General features: G+C 33.6%; 1 protein-coding gene across 1 annotated transcript in view; it reads right to left on the bottom strand.

Annotated features, from left to right (window-relative positions):
• Positions 1 to 22,988, bottom strand: part of DNAJC13 (DnaJ heat shock protein family (Hsp40) member C13) — a 99,804-nt gene that overhangs the window by 40,667 nt on the left and 36,149 nt on the right. The window contains exons 10-25 of the mRNA XM_074314084.1: positions 19,281 to 19,447; positions 19,095 to 19,174; positions 18,842 to 19,011; positions 18,294 to 18,393; positions 16,497 to 16,604; positions 15,180 to 15,335; positions 14,389 to 14,445; positions 12,265 to 12,386; positions 9,975 to 10,050; positions 9,616 to 9,711; positions 8,689 to 8,832; positions 6,023 to 6,037; positions 5,376 to 5,458; positions 3,818 to 3,971; positions 1,043 to 1,146; positions 310 to 469 (exon numbers count right to left, since the gene is read on the bottom strand). Coding sequence (XP_074170185.1) covers positions 310 to 469; positions 1,043 to 1,146; positions 3,818 to 3,971; positions 5,376 to 5,458; positions 6,023 to 6,037; positions 8,689 to 8,832; positions 9,616 to 9,711; positions 9,975 to 10,050; positions 12,265 to 12,386; positions 14,389 to 14,445; positions 15,180 to 15,335; positions 16,497 to 16,604; positions 18,294 to 18,393; positions 18,842 to 19,011; positions 19,095 to 19,174; positions 19,281 to 19,447 — 1,792 coding nt within the window. The remainder of the gene's footprint in view (positions 1 to 309; positions 470 to 1,042; positions 1,147 to 3,817; positions 3,972 to 5,375; positions 5,459 to 6,022; positions 6,038 to 8,688; positions 8,833 to 9,615; positions 9,712 to 9,974; positions 10,051 to 12,264; positions 12,387 to 14,388; positions 14,446 to 15,179; positions 15,336 to 16,496; positions 16,605 to 18,293; positions 18,394 to 18,841; positions 19,012 to 19,094; positions 19,175 to 19,280; positions 19,448 to 22,988) is intronic.

Raw genomic sequence — 22,988 nt, 5'->3', positions numbered from 1 at the left:
AGAAAACCAAAAGTACATGCAACTCTAAAAATCACTATTTCTTTTATATACTTGTCTATCTCATCCACACTTAAAAATTGGCAAATAAGTCACTAAAGTCGTTCAAAAGCAGCAACTGAAAAATATAAACTGACATGGACGGACACTAACCCATTAGTCATTTTCCTATTCATCTAATTTATACTTAAATAAAACTCATGAAGTTATGGTAACAATGTGATCAAAAAATTTAAATGTAGTAGTTTAAAAAATTTAACATGTATCCCGATGACACTATCAAATAGCAATTTCCTTGAATAATATCCTTACCCTCTCTAACATTCCAATGATATATCTCGTATCTGTGAAAGGTCCTATTTCTTCATGACATCTGCCATAAACAATAGCAAGGGCTTGTAAACATAGACACTTCATGTTTACTTTTGGGGTGAGCAGGAAACGATGATACAGCTCATTGAAAAATTCATACCTAGGTTAAAAAAATATTCACAGCAGAGTTAGCCATGAAATTAACAGTGAAAACAAATATACAGTAGTTCCAAACCCCCATCTTTGGGGAATATGTCTCAAGACCCCCCGTGGATGCCTGAAACCAAGACAGTAACAAATTCTATATATACTGTTTTTTCCTATACATACATATCTATGATAAAGTTTAGGCACAGTAAGATTAACAAATAGCTAATAATAAAACAATTATACTATAATAAAGTTACATGAATATAGTTTCTCAAAATATCTGATAACGGATCTGACAACTGAGATGGCTACTAAGTGACTAATGGGCAGGCTGCAGCTATCGTGTGGATATGCAGGACAAAGGGATGATTCACGGGAAGGAAGGAAGCACATCACAAGATTTCATCATGCACCCATTTAAATGGCACCTAATTAAAAACTTATGAATTATTTCTGGAATTTTCCATTTAATTATGCAAACTAGAACTGACCCCAAGTAACTGAAACCACAGAAAGGGAAACTGCGCATAAGGGGGGACCATAAAAGGGGAACTACAGTAACAAGATATGAAGAGTAGCTTACGATCTCTTAATTGATCCACTTTCTTCATTCTCATCTTCCTCCAACAGTAATCTCAGGTAGTAGTCTCCGATTTTGATTTCCTCTGCCAGGCACTCATATTTAACCTGTATTAATGAAAGTAAATTATTTTAGTTTATGATAGATTTTTGGCAATTTCCACAGTCACTTCTTTTCAGAGATTTTTTTCTTTTCTTGATAAGGCAGACTTTAAATTCAGAAAAAAATCCATCATTTCTTAAAATATCTGGTAAGTCATCATTATCCATGCGACTATTTCAGTTAGCTGTTAAGTCAGATTTACACAGTTTTTTTTTTCCCCCCATAAATTTTATTGGGGAACAGTGTGTTTCTCTAGGGCCCATCAGCTCCAAGTTGTTGTCCTTCAATCTAGTTGTGGAGGGCGCAGCTCACGGGCCCATGTGGGAATCGAACCGGCAACCCTGTTGTTCAGAGCTCACACTTTAACCAACTCAGCCATCCAGCCGTCTCAGGACATTACACACCAATTTTATGAATGTAAAACTTGTTGATAAAAACTCACGGGACTATGTGGTGTCCATGAAGGCTTAAGGGACAGATATATGTTTAAGGGATGCTCTGCTTCATTTCCTCTTGGCTTGCCGTGACTAAGCAAGGAGTAAATGGTCCTGCCCCACACAGTTTGCCCAACTCACACAAGCTACTTAAGGTCCTCCCTCATCTCCCAACACATCAACTACATTTTATGGTATATTGTTACATAGTACTCATTCTCTGTATGTCAAATTCCCCCAGGCAACAAACTGGAGGTGATACACGAAGAGTAGCCCGTGATCAGGAGCTGAGGCAGCACCATGACCCTGGTACTGCTCAGTCAGGCTGCTTAGCTCACGTCAACACTTGCAAGCAATTGTAAAAAAGGAATTCCTTGACCAGATTATCAAAATTCTTCTTCCAAAGCCTAAAATAACTGACTTCTAAAAATATTAACTACATACAATCAATTATATAATGTATACCCATTTCACTTTCTTTCCATAAATTCTGAGTTTTCAATTTATTCAAATTCTATTTGTTAAACATATACTCTGTGTGCCATGTGGTGTTCTCGTCATTAGGGATACAACAATAAACAAAGATTTCTGTCCTTACAGGAGTAGCAGATAAAAAAGTAAAATATGTATGATAGTTGGGTGTAAAATATGTATGACAGTAAGTGCTATGGAGTGAAATAAAGCAGAGAAAGGGGACAGAATGTGTGTGCACGTGTGCGTGTGTGCGCGTGTATTTTTAAATAGGGTGGCCAGGGAAGGCCCACTCAGATGATCACATTCAGATAAAGACCTGAAGGAGATGAGAAAAGTTATGAGGCTACCCAGGGAAAATGTTCTAGGCAGAGAGAACAGCAAATAGAAAGACCCTGAGTTAAGAACATGAATTTGGTGTTGTCAGGGAAGCAAGTGTGGCTGGAGCAAGAGAGAGAGGGTGAGTAAAAGATCAAAGAAACAATGCTTGGAGTTAGGGGGTACACAGATCCTGTCTTGTAAGACATTTTAAGGACCAGGCTTTTACTAAATGAGACTGGAAGCCACAGGAGCAACAGAGGGCTCTGAACAGAGAAGTGACATGACCTACTTACATTTTAACAAGATCATACTGCTGCTATGTTGATAATGAACTGCAGGGAGGTAAAGGTGGAAGCAGAGATTGCTACAATCCCACAGAGAGAAGAGGGTTGGGTTTCGGATAAATTTTGAAGGTGCATTCAATATTTTTGCTGGCAAACTGGATTTGGAGTGTAGGAGAAATGATTTTGGGGGTTTTGACCAGAAAATAATGCGGAGCCATTATCCAAGATCAGAAAGACTGCAAGAGAAGTAGGTTTGGGGGGATAATGAGCATAGTTTTAAAGCTAAGTTCTAGATGCTTATCAGATATCCAATTATATGATAAAAGTATGAAGCCTAGGAAGGAAAGTCTAAGCCGAAGATAAAAATAATGAAGCCACCAGTAAATTAAAAACATTTAAAGCCATGACGAGACCACTGAGGCAATAATTATAAATGAAAATACGTCCAAGAACTGATTCTTTAGGGCCAAACAACATTTATTAGCACATGGGGGAATAAGGAAAAATGGGCAAATGAGGAGAGGCCAGTGAAGGAGGAGAAAACCCAGGAGAAAAATGACTCCCAAAATCAAAGTAAAGAAAGTCTTTCAAGGAGGAAGAAATGAGCAAATCATTACATGTATTGGAAATGTAGTTGGGTTAAAGAACAAAGCTGCAGGGTCATGAGTATGTTCAAATTTACAACTGTAATAAGAGTTTAAATTATACACAGGCACACAAAATTATTAATGTCTATTACCACCATGTTTCTTGTTCTTGTTTTGTCATGCTTCATACCAATATTTCAATAGAACAGCAAAATAAGGTCACATTCAGACCAAAATGACCAAAAAAAAATTAATTAAACAAGCTACAAGGAACAAGGAAAACAGGCTGTTTCCAAGGAGAAAGAATTTAAAGGAGAAATAATAAGCAAAGAACAGATCTGGAATGCCCAGAATCAAATTTATTAAAAATGTTACATGATTCTTAGATACAAAGCTGAGTGACTTAACAAAATTACTATTTTATTTTTGTCTCATGCAAAGATGAAAGTTTTCTAAAGTTTTCTCCATAAAATTATATGGGAAAGGTAAAGATATATGTTATTTAACAATATTTTTTTTTAAATTCCAAAAATAATACAGGCCTGTTAAAAAAACTAATATACAAATATTAAACTGTACCTCAAATTCATGGTGATTCCAGGAGATCACATTAGCACTACCAAGCTCTCTATCAATATTAAATGCTCTCATTTCAGATTCAAGACTATCTCTCAGTTCTTCTCGTGTTTTGAAATTCCAAATTAGGTTTGACTTAGCATGGTCCTGAGCAAACCTAAACATACATATAATTGGAAAATAGTAAGAAGGAATAAACACTATTTAAAAATCTACAAATGTCCCTTAGTACATCTTATAATAAGCAAGAAAACAGTGGAATCAATAAACTTTAACAAGTATAAATAAAGAATTTAAAACCTCTGTAAAGTAAGTATAGTAAAATGTTAATTTTGGTGATATGTATACAGGTATTCACTATAAAATTCTTTCACCTTTTCTGTATGTTTGAAAGTTTTCATAATAAAATGTTGGGAGAAAATTAACCCAAAGTATGAGACAAATCTGTGTGAATTTCAAAATAACAAAATTAACAAAATTACTGACATTTAATTTCAATATTTACTGCTAATATAAATTCGAGCCAGAAAATAATTATAATCAGATATGAAATTTCAGGTTGGGGAGGTAAGAATTTCTAGATTATTGGGCGTGTGGTTTGTTGCATGAGCAACATTCTAGATTAGAATCTTACAAACTACCCAAGAAAGAATACTGCTAAACTGTCAAGCTCTGAATGTTATTTTCAAAATATCTTCCTTTCATTCCTGGCATAATTTAGTGATTATAATGAATCTGGACAAAAGTCTGAACTGGGGATGGATGGGCTTCACAGCCATTCACTTTCAGCCTGCAATCCTCCTAGGAACTCTGAGTTCCAAGGGAGTTTTGGAGGGACAACACAATTGAGGGATTCCCGAGGACGAAAACCAAGGCATATTCTTAAGACCATACTATATGCATACTACGTACTTTAAAAGTACTGTGGCCAAGTTTTCAAAGCACATACCTTTGTTAGCCAAGGTATAATCAATAGGTCAGCTTCTAGAGTGAGTACTGTGAGTTATCTCAAAAAAGTTTGAGATATATGCTTTGCACACTCCCCAAAATGTTTGTTTTAAAGTCCTTCTATGTGTGTGTATTGGGGGGTGAGTAATATATAGGGAGAAAAAGGGGTTACCACTACTACAAAAGCTGGAAAAGTCTATGAGGTAAGCTAATACAGATATCCATTTCCCACGAGTTTCCTTATATTTTCATCATTCACCTCTTTTAAGACTCTAATTGCAACAATGCTTAAAGAAGTTATAACGCAGTTATTTCTAAGCCATAATAAAGTGTTTTAAGGTAACCATTTATAAGCCTTAATAAAATTTTAAAAGTAACTTTGGCTCCTCAGACAACCAACACTCTATATAAAAGGCTTTCATTTTATTGAAGCATCACTACTACTAATTACACCAATCCTAGCAGATACGGTTCTTGACCTTGATAGCATAAAATACCTCCTACAGCATGAAGCATTAGTTCCAAACAACAAAACAGCAACAAAAATCTGTTAGAATTCCTCTAATGGCAATGCCAAATTTAATCTATGTTGGAAAAAAGGCTTAAAGTTTACCTATAATAGAAGAGGTCCCAATTTGCTTCTATTTTTATTCTCTGTCTTCTCTTTCGAAGAACTACTGGCTTTTGATTTATATTCTGGAAAACAAAAAACTTCATAGTGCTCAATCTGGGGCTACCAAATAGGCTCAGTCAGAAGATCACCACTTTATAGGTGATGAGAAACGTTTCCTTCATCAAATTTTGGCAGAAACAAAACTAATGAAACAAAATCTACAAAATATGAATATAGATTAAACTATATCACAATATAATACTTTGTCAGTATATATCTATAGTGTTGCTGAAATATTTTCCACGTAGCCTAAAGTTATTGTTTCAACACCAAACTTTGTTAAAGTTTATAGTGATGACTTACACAATTTATAGCAGTCAAAACAGTGACTTGTTTAAACATTTACATGCAGTTAATACAAAAGTCATGGGAAAATAATAAATGCAAAAGATTACAGGTTATTAAACTGCTACCAAAGCCAAGAGGAGCAAGTATAAATTGAAATAGCTAATGGACAAGAAATAAGTATCTACATTCAGACACATGTGAATTGAGACTTGACTTTATTAGACAAAGAATATCAAAGATGACTCCACATGCCAGGCAGTTTAATGAATTTCACACATGTAGCAAGAACTTAAACTCACCATATTGTTTCTGTCCTGAATTTAATTGTAAAAAGGAAAAAATAAAATTTTTTTAAAGAAAACAAAAATAAGAGAGTGAGCCTATAACTGCTAAATTATACCTATTACACAGATTCAACTAGGATGTCACCAATATATTATAAATCACGTTTAAGACAGAAAAAGGTCCATTTGCTTCCCTAAGTTTATGACTTAAATTTTAGGCAGTTATAAACCCATTTGAGAACTCAATGCTATAGCCCCTATTCCAGAGAAAGACATGTAAGTAAGGCTTACAACTGCGGTGAAGATTTTAAAGATTTCTTGAAGTCTATACACGGACTAGAGGTTAAAAATCTCTGCTGCAAGTAAAACCTGTAGATATTTCAGACATGAAAATTCTAATCTTTAATGTGATGGAATCAAAAGTGGAAAACTATAGACTAAAACATGAAAGTGTCATTTCATTAAAGAAGTGGCAAATTATATAAAATTAAGCAAGAAACAGACTTGATATAAAGAGAATAAAAGTAAAGTGAATAGCACATTTTAAATGTAAATGCTGTTTGAAATATAAAACTTATTGGTTATATAAAGAAATGTTTCTTACAAATTTTAATTCTGTGTACTATGGTATGAAAACCAGTGTAATGTGATGTGAATGGTGAATGAAGTTTATAAAACAAATAAAAAATGCAGTATTAATGACAAACCTTTCCTTGAAATCTCTAATTAAGAAGTACTTTCTTTAATTTTCCCTCCCCTCAGGACAAAAAGCTGGGAGTAATGCAAGTGTAAATGCTATACAGAAAAAGGACAACCAGCTCTCTATAAACTGAGCTGATTTTTAGACTTAGTCTAGAAGCCCTAAGTGGCTAAACAAAGGCCTAAACAGAAAATAACACAAATAAGCAAAAAGCACATTAGCCAAAGGTTATTAATCCAACAGAAAACATTAGCTACATATGGAATTGACCTCATCAACATTCTGATTATATAAGAAATGCAGTTAATTTCAAAGACTAGCCAGTTAATCTTGACAACAGTTAATTTTCAGACTTCAGCTAAAGCAAAAGATCATTCCATATTTTGGTGTTAATATTTCCACGAACAAAATAGTCACAAAGATTATCTACTGTTTCATTAAAAAAAAACAACAAAACTTAAAAAGAGTACCCAGAAGAAAGTTTGCTACCCAAATAATTTCTTGACCAGCATGTATCTATTTAGCATCATTATTTGCTCAACTCTTTAGCTAACACCCCACGTAAATGAAACCAACAGACCAATAAAACATTGATAGTCAAAATACATTCTTTTCATTCTGAATTGTTGTCTTTAAATAACAGATGTTATCTACATTTCTAGCTAAAATAGCTTTGTGTTCAAGCTTACGCTGAACAGATGTGATGTATGAGATCTGATGCCAAAAAGTTATTTTCAGTATAATTATATCCTATAGTTTGAAACAAGTATTATTTTCGAAATGGTTTTAACCACTTGAAGCCAGGAGCTTATAATTTTTAATAACTGTGAAAATCATTCCTATCACATCGGTAGATTTTCAACTGTTCAAATGCCATAACAATATCATCATGACCAGACATAATAGCACTTTTATTATCATCTTGCTTGTACATCAAAGCAACCTTATAGGATAGAGAAGGGAGGTCTTGTTATTCTAATTTCATGAAAGATTGGAAAGTAAGGTTCTGAAAACCCATAATTTGCTACATGGATTAATAAGCGATGAAACCAGGCTCAATTCTAATTACAGTACTCTCTTTTCTTTCCTAGCCATTTGAAAGCTTATCTAATGATTCTTTATACTGTATATGTCACTCATACAAATTAGCATTAACCCATTATGCTCAAGTTCTGAAAAACTTTATTTTAGTCTCACACAAGACTCTAATATTTGTCCTATTGCACCTGATGCCTTATGTTTAGATAGTCTGGAAATTCGTAAGAAATTTGTTTTAGAAAGATATTTTATTATTTTGCTTGAATAAGGAAAAAGGTACCATAAATAGATGGTTAAAGGGAAAGAATGTACGTAAGTGTGGCCAACAAAAACCATGAGATCAAGTTAACTTTCACTGGACCCCTTAAACCATCCTTAGCCACTGCAGATTCCATCTTCAATAGAAGAACGCACATTACTGAATTAGGTTCTGTAGCACATACTACATGCTGAAAAATGAGACAACTGTTTTAGATCTGACACTAATCTGAGCAGCTAATACTGAAAATTTTAAGTACACACAGTAAATTTAATTTAAAAATGTGAATCTTATTTTCTAAACCCTTGTCTGGCTGGCTCTGAATTAAAAAGCTAAACAAGAAGGTCACCTTTATTTGTATAGCTACAAAATAAATTTCAGAGAAGGAAGGAAATGAATACGTATGAATTTAAGAAAAGCATGGAAATGGCACGTTATGGAAGAAAACTAAGAGTAAAACTTTATATTAAATTTCATATGAAATAACGACACCCCTAATTGTTGATTCATAAACTATGAATTAAGAAAAATTTATATAAAACTACGAATCAGAATTAGGCAACATTTCTTCAGGTATTTAGTCAGAAATATCTGACTACCATCTATCTCTGTGAACAGCAACAGCTAAAGTAAACCTAGGATATATAGAAGTGCTAGAAGTTTGGAAGCAGATTTTATTTTTACCTCTTTTTGAGCAATACCCATTCTATCCCTCCAATGCATCAACACAAGATCCACTTTTTCTTTGGCAAATTTTTCAACTTCTTTAGCAGCTTTTCCAGCTAGTCTTTGCCACTCTGGAACTTTATTAAACTTTCCATACTGATCCTGTAAAATAATATTGAAATCCATTATAGTCCTGTTTGCAAATTTATTTTAAAAATGTAAGTAAAGCTGAGTTGCACTATTTCTTTCACATGATTAAATAAATACTGGATGTTAGGGCTCAGTAAAAAAAAAAGGAGAAAATTTCTACAATAAATTATACTTTTTGTTCAAGAAATATTAACCTTACTACTTAAGTTTTCAAGATGATTCCTTTTAGAGGGGTGGCAAAATGCAATTGGGAGGTGGGTGCAGACAAGAGAAATGGGGTGAGGACAGAAAAGGAACACATACAAGACAGTATTATCTTGAAAGATGTCATATAACTTTCTCAAAGATAGCCCAACTTTAATAATTAAGATAGCTTTGTAAGAAAAGTCCAACCTAATTTAATTTTTTTCAGTGATGGCCCCTTTCATCAACATTTATCAATTATATATTATGTGCAAAATATCACATTACATATTTGAAATTAAAAAAAGTCAATTACAGAATGTGCCAATAGGTCAAGTTAGAGAAACAAAACATACAATATTATTACTACTTATAAAATTAGATTGTAGTGCTAGGTGCACAAGTCTCATCTTACTAAAAATTACTGAATTGTGCACTTAAAACATGTGAGTTTTTTGGGATGTAAATTTTATCTCAATAAAGCTGTTAATAATACATATTTTTTAAATATTACTATTCAATGCATTCTTGATTCATTTCTAAAACTTTTAGTGTGTTTCCGAAGAAAGTACTCTTTCATCTTGAAAAGATACTTAGGACAATCACATTTACCATTGCTATTTTCACGTTATCTCTAACATGCATCCGATCAGCATCCCTCTCAGGAACTGGATCTGAGCTGTCCAAGTACGCCAGCAAGCCTGGTGGCTGAAAACAACACACAAAAACAAGACATAAAAATCCATTTTTAAAACAAATGCACAAAAGAAAATTTAACCTTCAAAACCCAAATAAATACTACAATTTAGTTACTGAGGTTAGCATTTATTAGATGACAACTCCTACGATAAGTATCTTTTAAACTAAAAACAGATAAACTTAAAAAAACTTTTTAACAGTATAAATAATGTATCAATGAAATTTTATTGGGCAAGAATATATAAATCTTTCCCATTATTCAACTGACTTACCAAAATGCGTTTCAACAAGTTGGATGCAGTTGCATTATCAGCTGTCCAGAGTCCCACTAAATGTCTACTTAGCTGTCTGAAAAAAGCAGACGTTGAGAAAGGTTTGCTGCTTTATTTCAGCTAGAACAGAAAGGAATTTTTAAAAACAAAATAGCACACAAGAAATAAGACTATAGTAAAAAAATCATCCTGATGTTAAATAGTAAAAATTAGTATTTTAATTTGGAGAAATGCATGAAATAGTAATTCAAATATTGCTAACATTTTAGAATTTTCTCCAAATTAAAATGCTTTCTTGGTAAACTAATTTTCGATCGATCTGAACATAAAGAAGTTCATTTCTACCCCTAAAGATAGGGAGTAAAAATTAGACTTTAGGCAATTAGTTTGTACAAGTCTTGATATACTGATTAAAAACAAATTAGACTTGATGATACAATTAGTTTGTATACGAAGTCCTGACATAGTGATCGTAGCATTCTGGCATTCTCTGGAATTCTGAACATGAACACAAGTCAACAACTATGTTCTAATATAACATTTTTGGTAAGATCAGAGATGGAAAATATTTTCAGTTTTGGAGTTTGGACAAAGACTTAAAGCACTTAGAGCAAATTATTCTACTCTTTCCACTTTTGAGTTAAAAGCATATTTTGGTTCAAAGTGAAAATCCATATCCATGTCGAATCTATGATTTAGTAATTTATTAATCTTAATCTTCATGATGACATTCATCTCCTAGGCTGGAAGCTCCTAACGAGCAGGGAATATAGTACTTTATTCACCGCTGACCCTTCTGTGCTTTAGTAGAGATTCACTTGCCATTTGCTATAAGAATGGCCATGAAACCTGAGAGGGAAATAACCAAATAATCACCTAGTTATGTGACATGTTACAATCCCAGAAGAAAAAAGTTTAATAGGAAAATCCAAATTATACTTTGTTCTGTCACACACACACACACACACACACACACACACACTACTAAAATGGTTCATTCCTGTGCCTATTTGAAAGCTAACATATCAAGTAATTACACTTGTAATTTCCCTCATTGGAATTTAGTAGGTAATGATTCCTAAAAAGGGATAAAAGAGATAACATTTTATAATAGCAATTTGTAAAAGATAAAGCAGTGCAAATGAAAAGTGGTATTTCTATTATAATTTGACAGCTTTTCAATATTGTGATTGATCACAGTAGGAAATGTAACTGATTAACAATAAAGAGGAACACAACAAGAAAATATCTAACACGAGGGTTTAACGGAACAAGACATCAAATAATCTATTGGAATGAAAGATGATGTCTAGCACTGCTAATAAGGCAGTTTACCAAGAAAGTAACTGTCCTTTTAAATCTTTTTGTCCTCTCAGGTAACATAAAAGACTACTTTTGTGGCTAACATTTACAAGAGACGGATGCAGATAGTTTCTTGTAATAGCATAAACAGCAGAAAACTACTGGCAAGACAGCATACTAAGACATCCGATAACTGGACGTAGGCAATAAAGGGCATTTATAGTATCATAAAGAAAACGTAAGTCAGCAATTTATTATTTAAAAAGTCAAAAAGAACAGAAAATATTTATGATACATATTTTTTACTAATATAAGTCACGACTCATAAGGTATGCTAAGGACATCTGAAAGGGCCACATATTGGGAATCATGAAGCAAGTTTAAAGGTGCTGGAATTCACATAGTCTGGAGTAAACGAATAGATTTACGTGTTTCCTCATATTTGAATAATTATTATAAAAAAATAATTTTCCAAAGGGAAAGTTATTTAACTACAAGAAATTTAGGACAGGCCTAGCTTAGACTGGTTGGGTTATTAAGGTTTTCTTTATTCTTAGAGTATTAACTGACCAAAGATATTTAAGAATTGATTATGTAAGGTTTTTCACATGGGGTCATCTGCATGCAGGATGGTCAGATGGAAGTACAAGGAGAAAAAGCCTGGGCATGTGGTTCTAGTTCCATAGGCTTCTAGGCATTCTTCTCCATGTTCTTGTCCCATGACTATGGGTGTGAAGACTGATAACAGGATAGTGGGGGAAAAGAATTAAAGTACAGCTATGTGTTTTTCCTCCCAAGTTATCCAGGGGCAGGGACAATGATCATTTGTGCACAATCTTTCTATAAAGAAAGGAAAGAAGAACGAGGTAAATCATAAGAAAACGAAACATCGGTATAATCCAAACATTTAGTCAGTTTGTTTTACATAATAGCTGAATCCATTCTCTAAGTAGCAAGTTAATTTATAGCAAATTAAATTTAAACCTACCTATTTGTAAGCATCCTTTGATCTGAGCTTATTGTAAACATCGCAGTATGCAAGTGTCGAGGTAAGGCACCTTCACTTAGGGCAAGCTCCTGCATTTTGGTAGCAATTTCCTTGTCACCTTCCTTTGGAAAAAGGGTAAGATGATCCCTAAAGCAGCAACCTAAAGCCAGCTATCCTAATTTGGTAAAACTAATTTTACATCTCTAGGTAAAATAATTATTCAGCATACAATAAAAATTAAAAATGCAATTTCAATTTCCCCAAAATAACAATTCAAAAAATTTTATTTGCCTTGGGAATGAGGTTTAAATGTTTACCGACAAATTTATCTTATGAATTATGCTTTGCTTATTAAAATTGTGTTCATTCCCTGAGTATATATCAGCCTAACAAAGGGGAGCAGTGACACAGGGAAATCAGCAATTTCTACCAAAGTTATTTGCAAACCTGCCTTACTTTTTTATTAATGATATATTAATTTAATTTTCGTGGTAAACACAATTCTTTATTTTTTTAAAGAGTGGTGTGATATAGGGGTAGTTCTCTTTTTATTCTGAGTTTACTTATATGGACTCACTTTGGCAGATAGGATAGACAGCACATCTGTCCTATCAAAGGTCATCATAGAACTATAAATTAAGCAAGCAGTGTGATATTTAAGACAATCTGTCAAAAAGTAAAAATGCTTATGTTACTCAAAAAAGTACAATACGACTGAATATGTAGTATGTATACAAATATACACACAGTATGAATATGTACATATAGCATTTGGACAAATAAATATATAGTATATATACAAATATATACACAGTATGTATATGTACATATCATCATTAGAACAGTCTGAGAAGAAATTTACCAAAATGCTAATAGCAGTTATCTCTGGATGGTAAAAATACAGGTGATTTATTTTTATTTATTCCTTGTATTTTTTCTGAACACCCCAATGTTTCTTCAAAGATCATATACTGCTTTTACAATCAGAAAAAAATATTTTAAGATACTTGCCAGGATTTCAGTGTAAATAAATAAAGTCTTCCTTACACAGACATCAGCTCTTGTCACTGGCTATGAATCTGACATGTGGCTTGTACTGAAGCCAAAAGTCGGCATTTTGGTTATACCTGGCACTCAATAAATATTTCTGAATGAATGGCAATACAGTGGTGAAGCAGGGTCAGGAATACTTTTGTTTGGTCTCTTGATCCTAACTGTCCTTGGCTACTGCGAGCTCTGTAAATGAGAGATGTGGTACTTACTTTGGAAGCTAAAATGAGCATAGAACCCATTAGCTAGAGAGTGAAAATTAGCCTTTAGTTGTATATACACAATAAAAATACAAATAAACTCTCAATGTTCCACCAGCTTAATACCACTATGTAATTTTTTAACAGCTACTTAAGAGTACACTAATTCTATGCTTATTATTTAGCTACATGTTATATTCATAAGCTACAATTGCTGAGTTTTGTGATAAAAGTGGCACTCTTACATTTTATCCAAATTACTACAAAAGAATACAGAATTCACAAGTCATTTTGACTGACGTCATTATAAATATCCAGTACTCAAGTTGACATTCACAGCCATGATCACAACTTCTAAAAAACATGTAAGGTTAAAGCAACTATCTTAGAGAAACGATATCCTCTTTCTGACAATATCATGTCCTGATCTCTTACAAGTTAATTACAGATGCACTGTAGCATGAGGAACTAATTTTTGCTACCATTCTTATTTGATACCACTTTGCTATAAACTAACTCTATTGACAGATTTCTATGTAACCTCAGTACCTAAAGATTTCAATACCATCACCACCAACTCTCTAAAAAAAAGAGAGAATTCTAATTTTTAATTATTTTTCAATAAAACATATACTGTAGGCACAGAAAGATTTATTTGCTCTAAACCCACTTAAGAATTGAAACTCGTAGTTTATTATTGAGAATTATTTCTGCAACTCATTTAAAACTAATTTCTGAATAAAATTTAAAATTACTTCCTTACACAGAAAAACTTCATATTTCCCATAAAGATTTAAAGGTAATTTTGTCAGCTTCAAGCAAAATAGCCAATCAACATTCAACTAAGTTTAAAATTTCAAAATTGTTCTCTTACCTCTATTATTGCCTTCATAACCAATCCAGCTCCCTTTACAATTGCCATGGAAGGATGCTTTAAAATAGGGGGAAAAACGTATCACAAAATAATTTTATTCCAACATATTTGGTTTTTGCTCTAAATAAGATACGTAATTTTATAAAGGTATAAGCCATAATATTAGTAAAAGATGCATCTCAAAGTCAGACCAGTTTGGTTAAAAATTTTAGGTATTCTTATAATGTACAGCCTTACAGATACTTAAAACAAAGAGTTTACATTAATAGGAAATAGCTAACATCTCAATAACAATATGTATTTATTTGAATTATAATTACACATATTTAAATTATAAATACTAAGTATTAAAATAGAAATTGGTATTTATAATATAAATATAAAATTAAAATATCATACATACAAACATATACATAAAATACTACAGTATCATATGAAATGACAAATGTTTTCAATTGTTTATGAACAGCCCTGCTAAAGTGCATCTTACTATTTGAGAATTTGCAAAGACAAGAAAACTTTGGGCCTACCACAGGAAAAAAAAAAAAGAGTTTTTCACCACTTCTAAGATGGAAAAGATGGGTAATGGAGTTAAAACAAAAGCCATCAACAGAGCACTACATAACAAGAAGCCTGTGGCATTAAATGTCCTAACATGATAATATACTAGGCTGTATTTATTTATCAACATTACTATAGAAGCACACACGTATTATTTTAAAACCAAACTGACCCAAAAAGTGGTTCTTTTAGGTTAGCTGTTATCCGATGAGAAAAATACACGATCTCACCTGAAAGAGTTTAAAGAGTGTTCTTCCATTGGATGCTACCATTTCTAAGAGCATATCAAACTGCTGCCCTTCCGTAGTCTCACTGTATGGAGCACAGAGGGCAAAAGTAAGGAAGTCCAAGAGTGAACTAATAACTAGGGCACCAGTCCCATGATCCTGAAACAAAGCAACATATTGCCTTGACTTAGGACAGAGCGCTTCATGAACATAACAACGTGTTTCTGTTATTCTATATATTAGAAGTACACATTTAATTTCTCAACAAGAGGTTCAAAGTCTGAAGTAGTACTTGTTCTACTAAATGTAGTAAATCCATTGCTTACCATAGCTCAAAAATTCAAGATCAAATTTCAAGAGAATAACAAAGACTCCTCAAATATGGATAACTAAAGTTAATGTTTATTTGTATTAAAAGCAATCTTTGACAATACTTTAGAAACTCTGGCAATTACTCTGGTATTTTGCGTGTATAAGGCGCACTTTGTTGTCCAAATTTGTCAGGGAAAAATAAGGATGTGCATTATACATGGATAGTACTAATTCCGTATCTATATAAATGTTTTCAATTCTTTTATTTGTGCTTATGAGTTAAAAGTGTAACTCTAGAAATCAATAACGATACCCATGTGCAAAATAATACCCTGGAATAAGATAATCGGTTTTGTTGAACTTACGAGGAACTTGCTATGACAAAAAGTTCTTGGCCCTCTATGATGCATCAATATTGAAATTTGTTATCAGTACATAAAATTTCTTATACCATAACATGTTAAAAAATAAATGGTAAAATTCCTTTATAATACAAAACACAATTACCTAAATGTAAACAAATAAAAATTTGAATTAAAAAATTAAAACGAAAGATTTTTTTCCCCTGAAAGTTTAGGCCAAAAATGTGGGTGTGCATTATACACGGGAGTGCCTTATACATGGTAAAGTACAGGAGCCCATGCTCCTTCAAAGATGTTATAGGTGCCCATTTCCATAATTGTTAACCAGTGACTGGAGAACAAATTTTAGGCTTATCTTTCTTTAAAAGAGCTTATTTAACAATGACATTTTAAAGAAAGATGGAAAAAAAAATCTAGAGTATCATTATAAAAATCTAAAGGCTTCGCAACCCATCTTTCCCAGATGACTGGATACAATCTTAAAACAGAATATTTTACTATTAGTGAACAAGATGAACTGTGACCAATACTAACCAAAGTTGGGGGCTACAATTTAAAAAAAGAAAAACTGTTCATGTCGCAGTTCTGGAATACTTTTCAATAACGTATGCTATATCTCATTTAGACACAATTAATTATCACTTACCACATGGGAATTAAATTTCTCCAGTAAGTTTTCCAGAAACTTCTTGGAAGAGAGAAGAGAGGCTTTGTTTAGCTGTTCTTGTCTTAAGTCATAGTCATCATGCATGGGCTATTGGTTAAAAACAGTGATAATTCATGAGCGTTCCCATGTGCTGGCATCGCAGAAAAGTCATTTATGAAGAGTATTTATTAAACAGAAAAAAAAATGGATAAGACAAAAAGGCAGAAGTGATGACTTCCCGTGGGTCTGAAGAGACTTTATAACTTGCCCAGCAAGTTACTGTGGATAGTACTGCACAATGGTACTCCCTCAAAGGTCACAGATCTTCTCACAAGGTAAGTAATACCCATTCCCACTCCCCAATTTTATAATTTAAATTTGAAATAGAACTTAGCATTAAAAAGCAAGTACTAAAATTCACAGCAAATACTTCTTTGTCTCAAGGTGATTCTCTTTTGACTACTGGGATAACAGAGTATAAAAGGATCCTAGAATGATAGTTAGAATTAAAGATACAATCCTAATTCTACTACTGACTGCAGCTGACTTCGGGCAAGTTTAAATTACTTTAACTCTGTCTCATTTTACTCTGCTGTAAAGTGGGAATAACAGTATGTACTTGGTTTCACTGGACTATTATGAAGCCTACATGAGATAATTCATGTGAAACATATAGCTAACACCTAATAGGAAATGAGGGTTCAATGTGTTTGTTTCACACTATTGGTATTTTATGTTCTAGTTACCTCACTAATTCTTTTAACGGATTTATTTGGAGTAGTAAAGACACTAAAATTCATTTTGGGGAATAAATGCAAGGTTATATCCATGTGATTGTTTATGTTTATTCTAGACTACTAAGCTTGCCTAAAACACTTTATATAAGAAATAAATATCATATACTATATACAAAATTAAGTAAATGAGAAATTTCAAAGTTATACTGAGCAATTGCTTCTCCCCCCATACCAGCTATCACCAAGTTAGATTTTTACCTCTCACACAGCTTTTAAATGTGCCTTCTTTAGGCCCTATCCTGCCTTGGAATCCTTGTATGATAATATGGTCTACCTGACTCTGACTTTACCTGTAATCTACTCTCTACATACAAACCATGACCTTTCTAAAATTTAGACCTGACTGCTTCCGTTGAAAATTCTTTCAATTCTCCTCACTAAAAGACAAAAATCTAGCTTTTTTGCTTGATATAAAAGGCTTCTTATGACTATCTCTGCACAGATATCTAGCTGTAACTCTTAATCCCATGTACACCCCAAATATATACGTGATGATCTAGCTACATTCAATTATTTGCGGCTTCCCAAACATGCCTTTGTATATGCTATTCCCTCTCCCAGGAGAGCTGCCTTGCAGCTGAAAAATACTTCCCTGTCCTTCAAGATTCAGATCAAGTGTAACGTCTTTCAGAAAGATTAGCCTAGAATCGTTTATCTTCTTACCGCAAAACCAAAATTAAGTGCTGCTTTCTAGGGATTCCATGGTCCCTATGACGTTATTTTGCATACATATGCCTATCTTACCAGATTTTAAGGAGGATAGAACTTTGGTTTAATACCTTTGTATTTCTAGTACATAGCACAGAGTGCCTAGTTTACAGGATATGCTAAGCAAAAGTTTATTTGAATAAACAAATGGCTATGAGAGCAATTTAGGAAATACAGAACCATTGAATTTCATTGGTAAAATGAAAATTTGTGTTTGTGGAAACAGAAATCAGTCGTCAACTTAAGAAAAACCTTACAAAACAACTGGTTTCCTTATAAAACCACTACTTACACACATGAGGGCACAGAGCATATCAACAGCTGCATGGATTACTCCATTGTTGTTCCTCTTGAGTGCTTTTACTACCTTCACTCCTAGACGCTCCCGAAACCTTGTGGAACAAAAAACAAGCAGAAAATGGCATATCAGAGCACTAGTCTATTATTTTAGTATTAAAATACAATGTAAGTCATCTTAAGTTTCCATTGAATTACTACAGTAATTATATATTTTGAATTCCACCCCTGGAACGTATCAGTTTTCATAATAATTTTTTTCTTTGAGGGGGAAGATTTTTTTAAGATTAATTAAAACTAAAAGGCATGTAATTTCCCATTCAAATTCACCAAAAAGAGAATCGGTAATATTTCGAGTATGATACCAATACCCTCTTCAGTTTCACTCACCTTCCTTTTTTATTTCTCATGTATAAAAACGACTATATCACCATATAAAAGATATCAGGTTTAGTCAGCTACAAAGAGGTGAATTGTTGATTATTTGTTAAATTGAATTGCTCAAATTCTCTAAAAGAAGTTATGTTTCAGAAGACAACTTACTTTGGAAGCTGAGTAAAGGCTAGAAAACCAGCTTTGGAAGCCACAAGCCTCCTCACAGCCTGGAACTGACTCTCGAGTTCTGCAATTGAAGCAACAGCATCTCCCTCTTGGGACAACAAGGCCGTTATGGCATTATTGATCAGTTTTTCTTTGTTTTCTGAGAAAAGACCCTAGGTGAAAAAGGATTATTTCAAAAAAGGGTCCATACCAACAGTTAATGACAATGAACAAATTATGATACAACTTATCTTACATCCTGCGTTACTGCATGCAGAACTCCGCTATACGAAATATTAGCATTGAATCTGAATACAGCATCTGCAAAGTTGCCATCTGTAAGGAGATAAAAAGATTCAAAAAGATTTAGAGATTTGCATTCCTAGTTATTAAATTATTAAGCAGATGGTTGCAATGCAGTTACATTTAAATCAAAACTTACTTGGAGGTGTCGCCAGGAATCTGAGGTGAAGGCTCTCTACTTCCTCATCAACAGGCATGCTGAGTAACCCCCATCGCTGACCTTTATGGGTTGACGTCATTTTTACACAAACATCTCTATTACCAGAGGCTCTTACTCCATCCAGCAAACTTGCTAATAAGGAATCTCTAAGCAAGGTTAAAAATAAAAGGGTTTTATCACTGATAATTAAGGGGAATTTTGATTCACAATGTAACATAGGCCCTTTAGCAGGTAACCTGCTGGGAGTGGGTAGAAGGGGAAGCACAAAAGAACAGGGGCTTCAGAAGAGAGCCTGGAGTTCCAATATTATTAGCCTCTTCACTTTGCTGTCACATACTTTGTACAGTTACTTAAGGATTGTAGCTTTAATGTTTTTCTGTTATTTCTTTAAGGTTACTTTTTAACAGGTTTATTGAGGTATAACTAACAAATCACAACATTCACCAAACTAAAATACAGTTTCATAATTTATAGTAAATTTATACAGCTATGCAATCACCACCAAAATCCAGTTTTGGTTCACCCCAAGAAGCTTCCTTGTACCCACTTGCAAAAAACTCCCCAGCCCCAGGGAACCACTATCTGCTTTCTTTCTCTATAGTTTTGCTTTTTCAAGAAACTTCATCAAGAGATGAAGAGACAAGGAGGCCGGATGGCTCAGTTGGTTAGAACGTGAGCTCTGAACAACAGGGTTCCTGGTTCGATTCCCACATGGGCCAGTGAGCTGCGCCCTCCACAACTAGATTGAAGGACAGCGACTTGGAACTGATGGGCCCTGGAGAAACACACTGTTCCCCAACATTCCCCAATAAAATCTTAAAAATAAAATAAAGTAAAAAGAGATGAAAAGACAGGCCACAGGCTGGGAGAACATATTTTAAAAAGGCATATCTGAAAAAGGTCTATTATCCAAAATATGCAAGGGACTCTTAAAATTCAACAGTAAGAAAAACCCAATTAAAAAAGGATCCAAACAAAGTTCTTAACAGAGACCTCACCAATGATATTGGTGACAAATAAGCATATGAAAAGATGCTCTACATCATCTATCAGGGAAATGCAAATTAAATCAACAGGTGAGATACCATTACACAGCTATGAGAAGGGCCAAATTCGGGAACAACGACACCACCAAATGCTGACTAGGATGTGGAGCAGCAGGAACTCTCCTTCACTTTTTGCGTTCCCTTTTTGGGGGAACGCAAAAAGGCACAGCCACGTTTGGAAGACAGGCAGTTTCTCACAATACTCAACATCCTCTTATCATATGATCCACTGAGCATAGTCCTTTGCTTTCACCCAAAAGCACTGAAAACTTATGGCCACACAAAACCCAAGCAGTGATGTTTACAGGAGCTTTATTATTCATAATTGTCAAAACTTGGAAGCAACCAAGATGTCCTTCAGTAGGTGAACAGATAAATAAACCATGGTACATCCAGACCATGGAATATTATTCAGTGCTGAAAAGAAAGAAGCTAGTGGGCTACGAAAAGACGTGGAGGAAAACTTGAATGCGTATAACTAAGTGAAAGAAGCAAGTATGGAAAGGCTACAAACTGTATAATTCCAACTATGACACTGGAAAAAGGCAAAATTGCAGAGACAGTAAAACGATCAGTGGTTGCCAAGGTTCACAGGGAGAGGAAGGGGTGAATGGAAGAGCACAAAGGATTTTCAGGCAGTGACACTATTCTGTATGATACTATAATGATGAACATATGTCATTATACGTTTGTCCAAACCTATAGGTTCACCAATTATTAACAAATGTACCACTGTGGAGGGGATGCAGATAACGGGGGCGGCTATGTAAGTGGGAGGTGGGAGGTAGGGAGTAGAAAGTATATGAGAAATCTCTGTACCTTCCGCTCAGTATTGCTGTGAACCTAAAACTGCTCTAAAATATAAAGTCTATTAAAAAAAACTTTACTGAAACAAAATCATTAATACGTAGCCTTTTGTGTCCTGCTTATTTTATGTTTTTAAACTGCAGTCCTTTTTGTCACTGAGGAGTATTCCATTGTATGGATGCAGAGCATGTTTGTGTATCCATTCACCAGGTGATGTATATGTGCATTGTTCCTAACTTGGGCTATTATGAGTAATGTGATTATGAACATTCACAGACGAGTCTGTGTGGGCATGTTTTTTCATTTCTCTCGGGTAGATACTTGGGAGAGAAACTGCTATGTCACATATGTTTAATCTTTTACAAAATTGCCAAACTGTTTTTCAAAGCGGTTTTATTATTTTACATTCTCACCAGCAATATATGAGAGTTCCAGTTTCTCCCTACCAACATCTTGCACTATTAATCTTTTTGATGTTACCCATTTTAGTGGATATGTAGTACTTTTAATTTTCTTTTCCCTAATGACTCATTTTTTCATGTGTTTATTCACCATTCATATCTTCTCTGGTGAGGTGTCTATTTGAATCTTTCGCTTATTTATTATTGGCTTTTTTGTTTATTTAATATTGAGTCCTGAGTTATTTATATATTCTGGATCCAAATCCTATATCAGCTATGTTTTCCAAATATTTTCTCTGTGTCTATGGCTTATCTTTTCCTTTTCAAAATGGGCGCAATTTTAAATTTTGACAAAGTCTAAACAATCAACTTTTTTCTTTTACGAATTATGCTTTTGGTATTATATCTAAGAAATCTTTTCCTAATCCAAAGTCACAAAGAAATTGCTTTACTTTCTGAATGTTTTATTGGTAATAATGGCACCTTCTTCCTAGTGCTACCATTAAACAATATAATGTGTTCGTACATACACCTACATGATAAACATGACAAACTGTAAGCACTGAGATTCTTCCTTTGATTAGAATGTCTGCACTATTTTTTCAGAAGTTCTCTTTCTTGAATTCAGAACAGGAAAGAAATACAACCTTTTGCTTAAGATGCCATTTTGTTGACCTTAGATTAAAAGTTTTCTAAGGTAAGAAATAGTTACTGGTCAAACTACAGGAAGTGAAAATACTTCCATAGGGCTGCATTATAGACAATGGCAAAATGTACAATAACTATTTCAACGAACTTTTAAAAACAGATTCAGTATCCATCTATTTACTTAAAGAACTGCCTGGAATGTAAACACTGCTTAGTATATAAAGGGAGATCCAGTCATTCACAGTAGAAAAGCACAATAAGTGTATTTACTTTACAAGAGGAGTTTATGTGCTATAACATCTCACGGGTTTTCAAATCAACAGCCAAGTCACAGCAATATAAAAATATGCGTATTTCACTGGAAAATCAGCAACTAGCCTAACAATACTAGCTTACAGAAATCTAACTTTGAGTATAGTATTTATATTAATGTAACTTGCTGTTGTTATCTAAACAATTTAACAATAAAAGTAGTAGGTACTATTCTAAGATAGTCTTTAAAAGCTAGTTTCAAAAATACACTTTACTGCCATCATTTTGTTTAAGATCAAGTCACCATTTTTGTTCTCTTTAGGAATTTGAAAACTGAATGGTCATTTTACTTTATTTATTTATTTTTGACTATTTTGTTTTTATTAGTTTCAGGTGCACAAAACAATGTTAATAGTTAGACATTTATCATTTATATCCCTCACACAGTGTCAACCCCTCTCCCCCCATCCACTACCCTCTGACATCGCACAGAGCCATTACATTTCCACTGTCTATTCCTAATGCTGTACTCC

This window comes from Rhinolophus sinicus, linkage group LG10, assembly GCF_036562045.2.
Source record: "Rhinolophus sinicus isolate RSC01 linkage group LG10, ASM3656204v1, whole genome shotgun sequence".
NCBI lineage: Eukaryota > Metazoa > Chordata > Mammalia > Chiroptera > Rhinolophidae > Rhinolophus > Rhinolophus sinicus.
The sequence above is the reverse complement of the archived record's forward strand: the minus strand, read 5'-3'. Positions and strand labels throughout refer to the sequence as shown.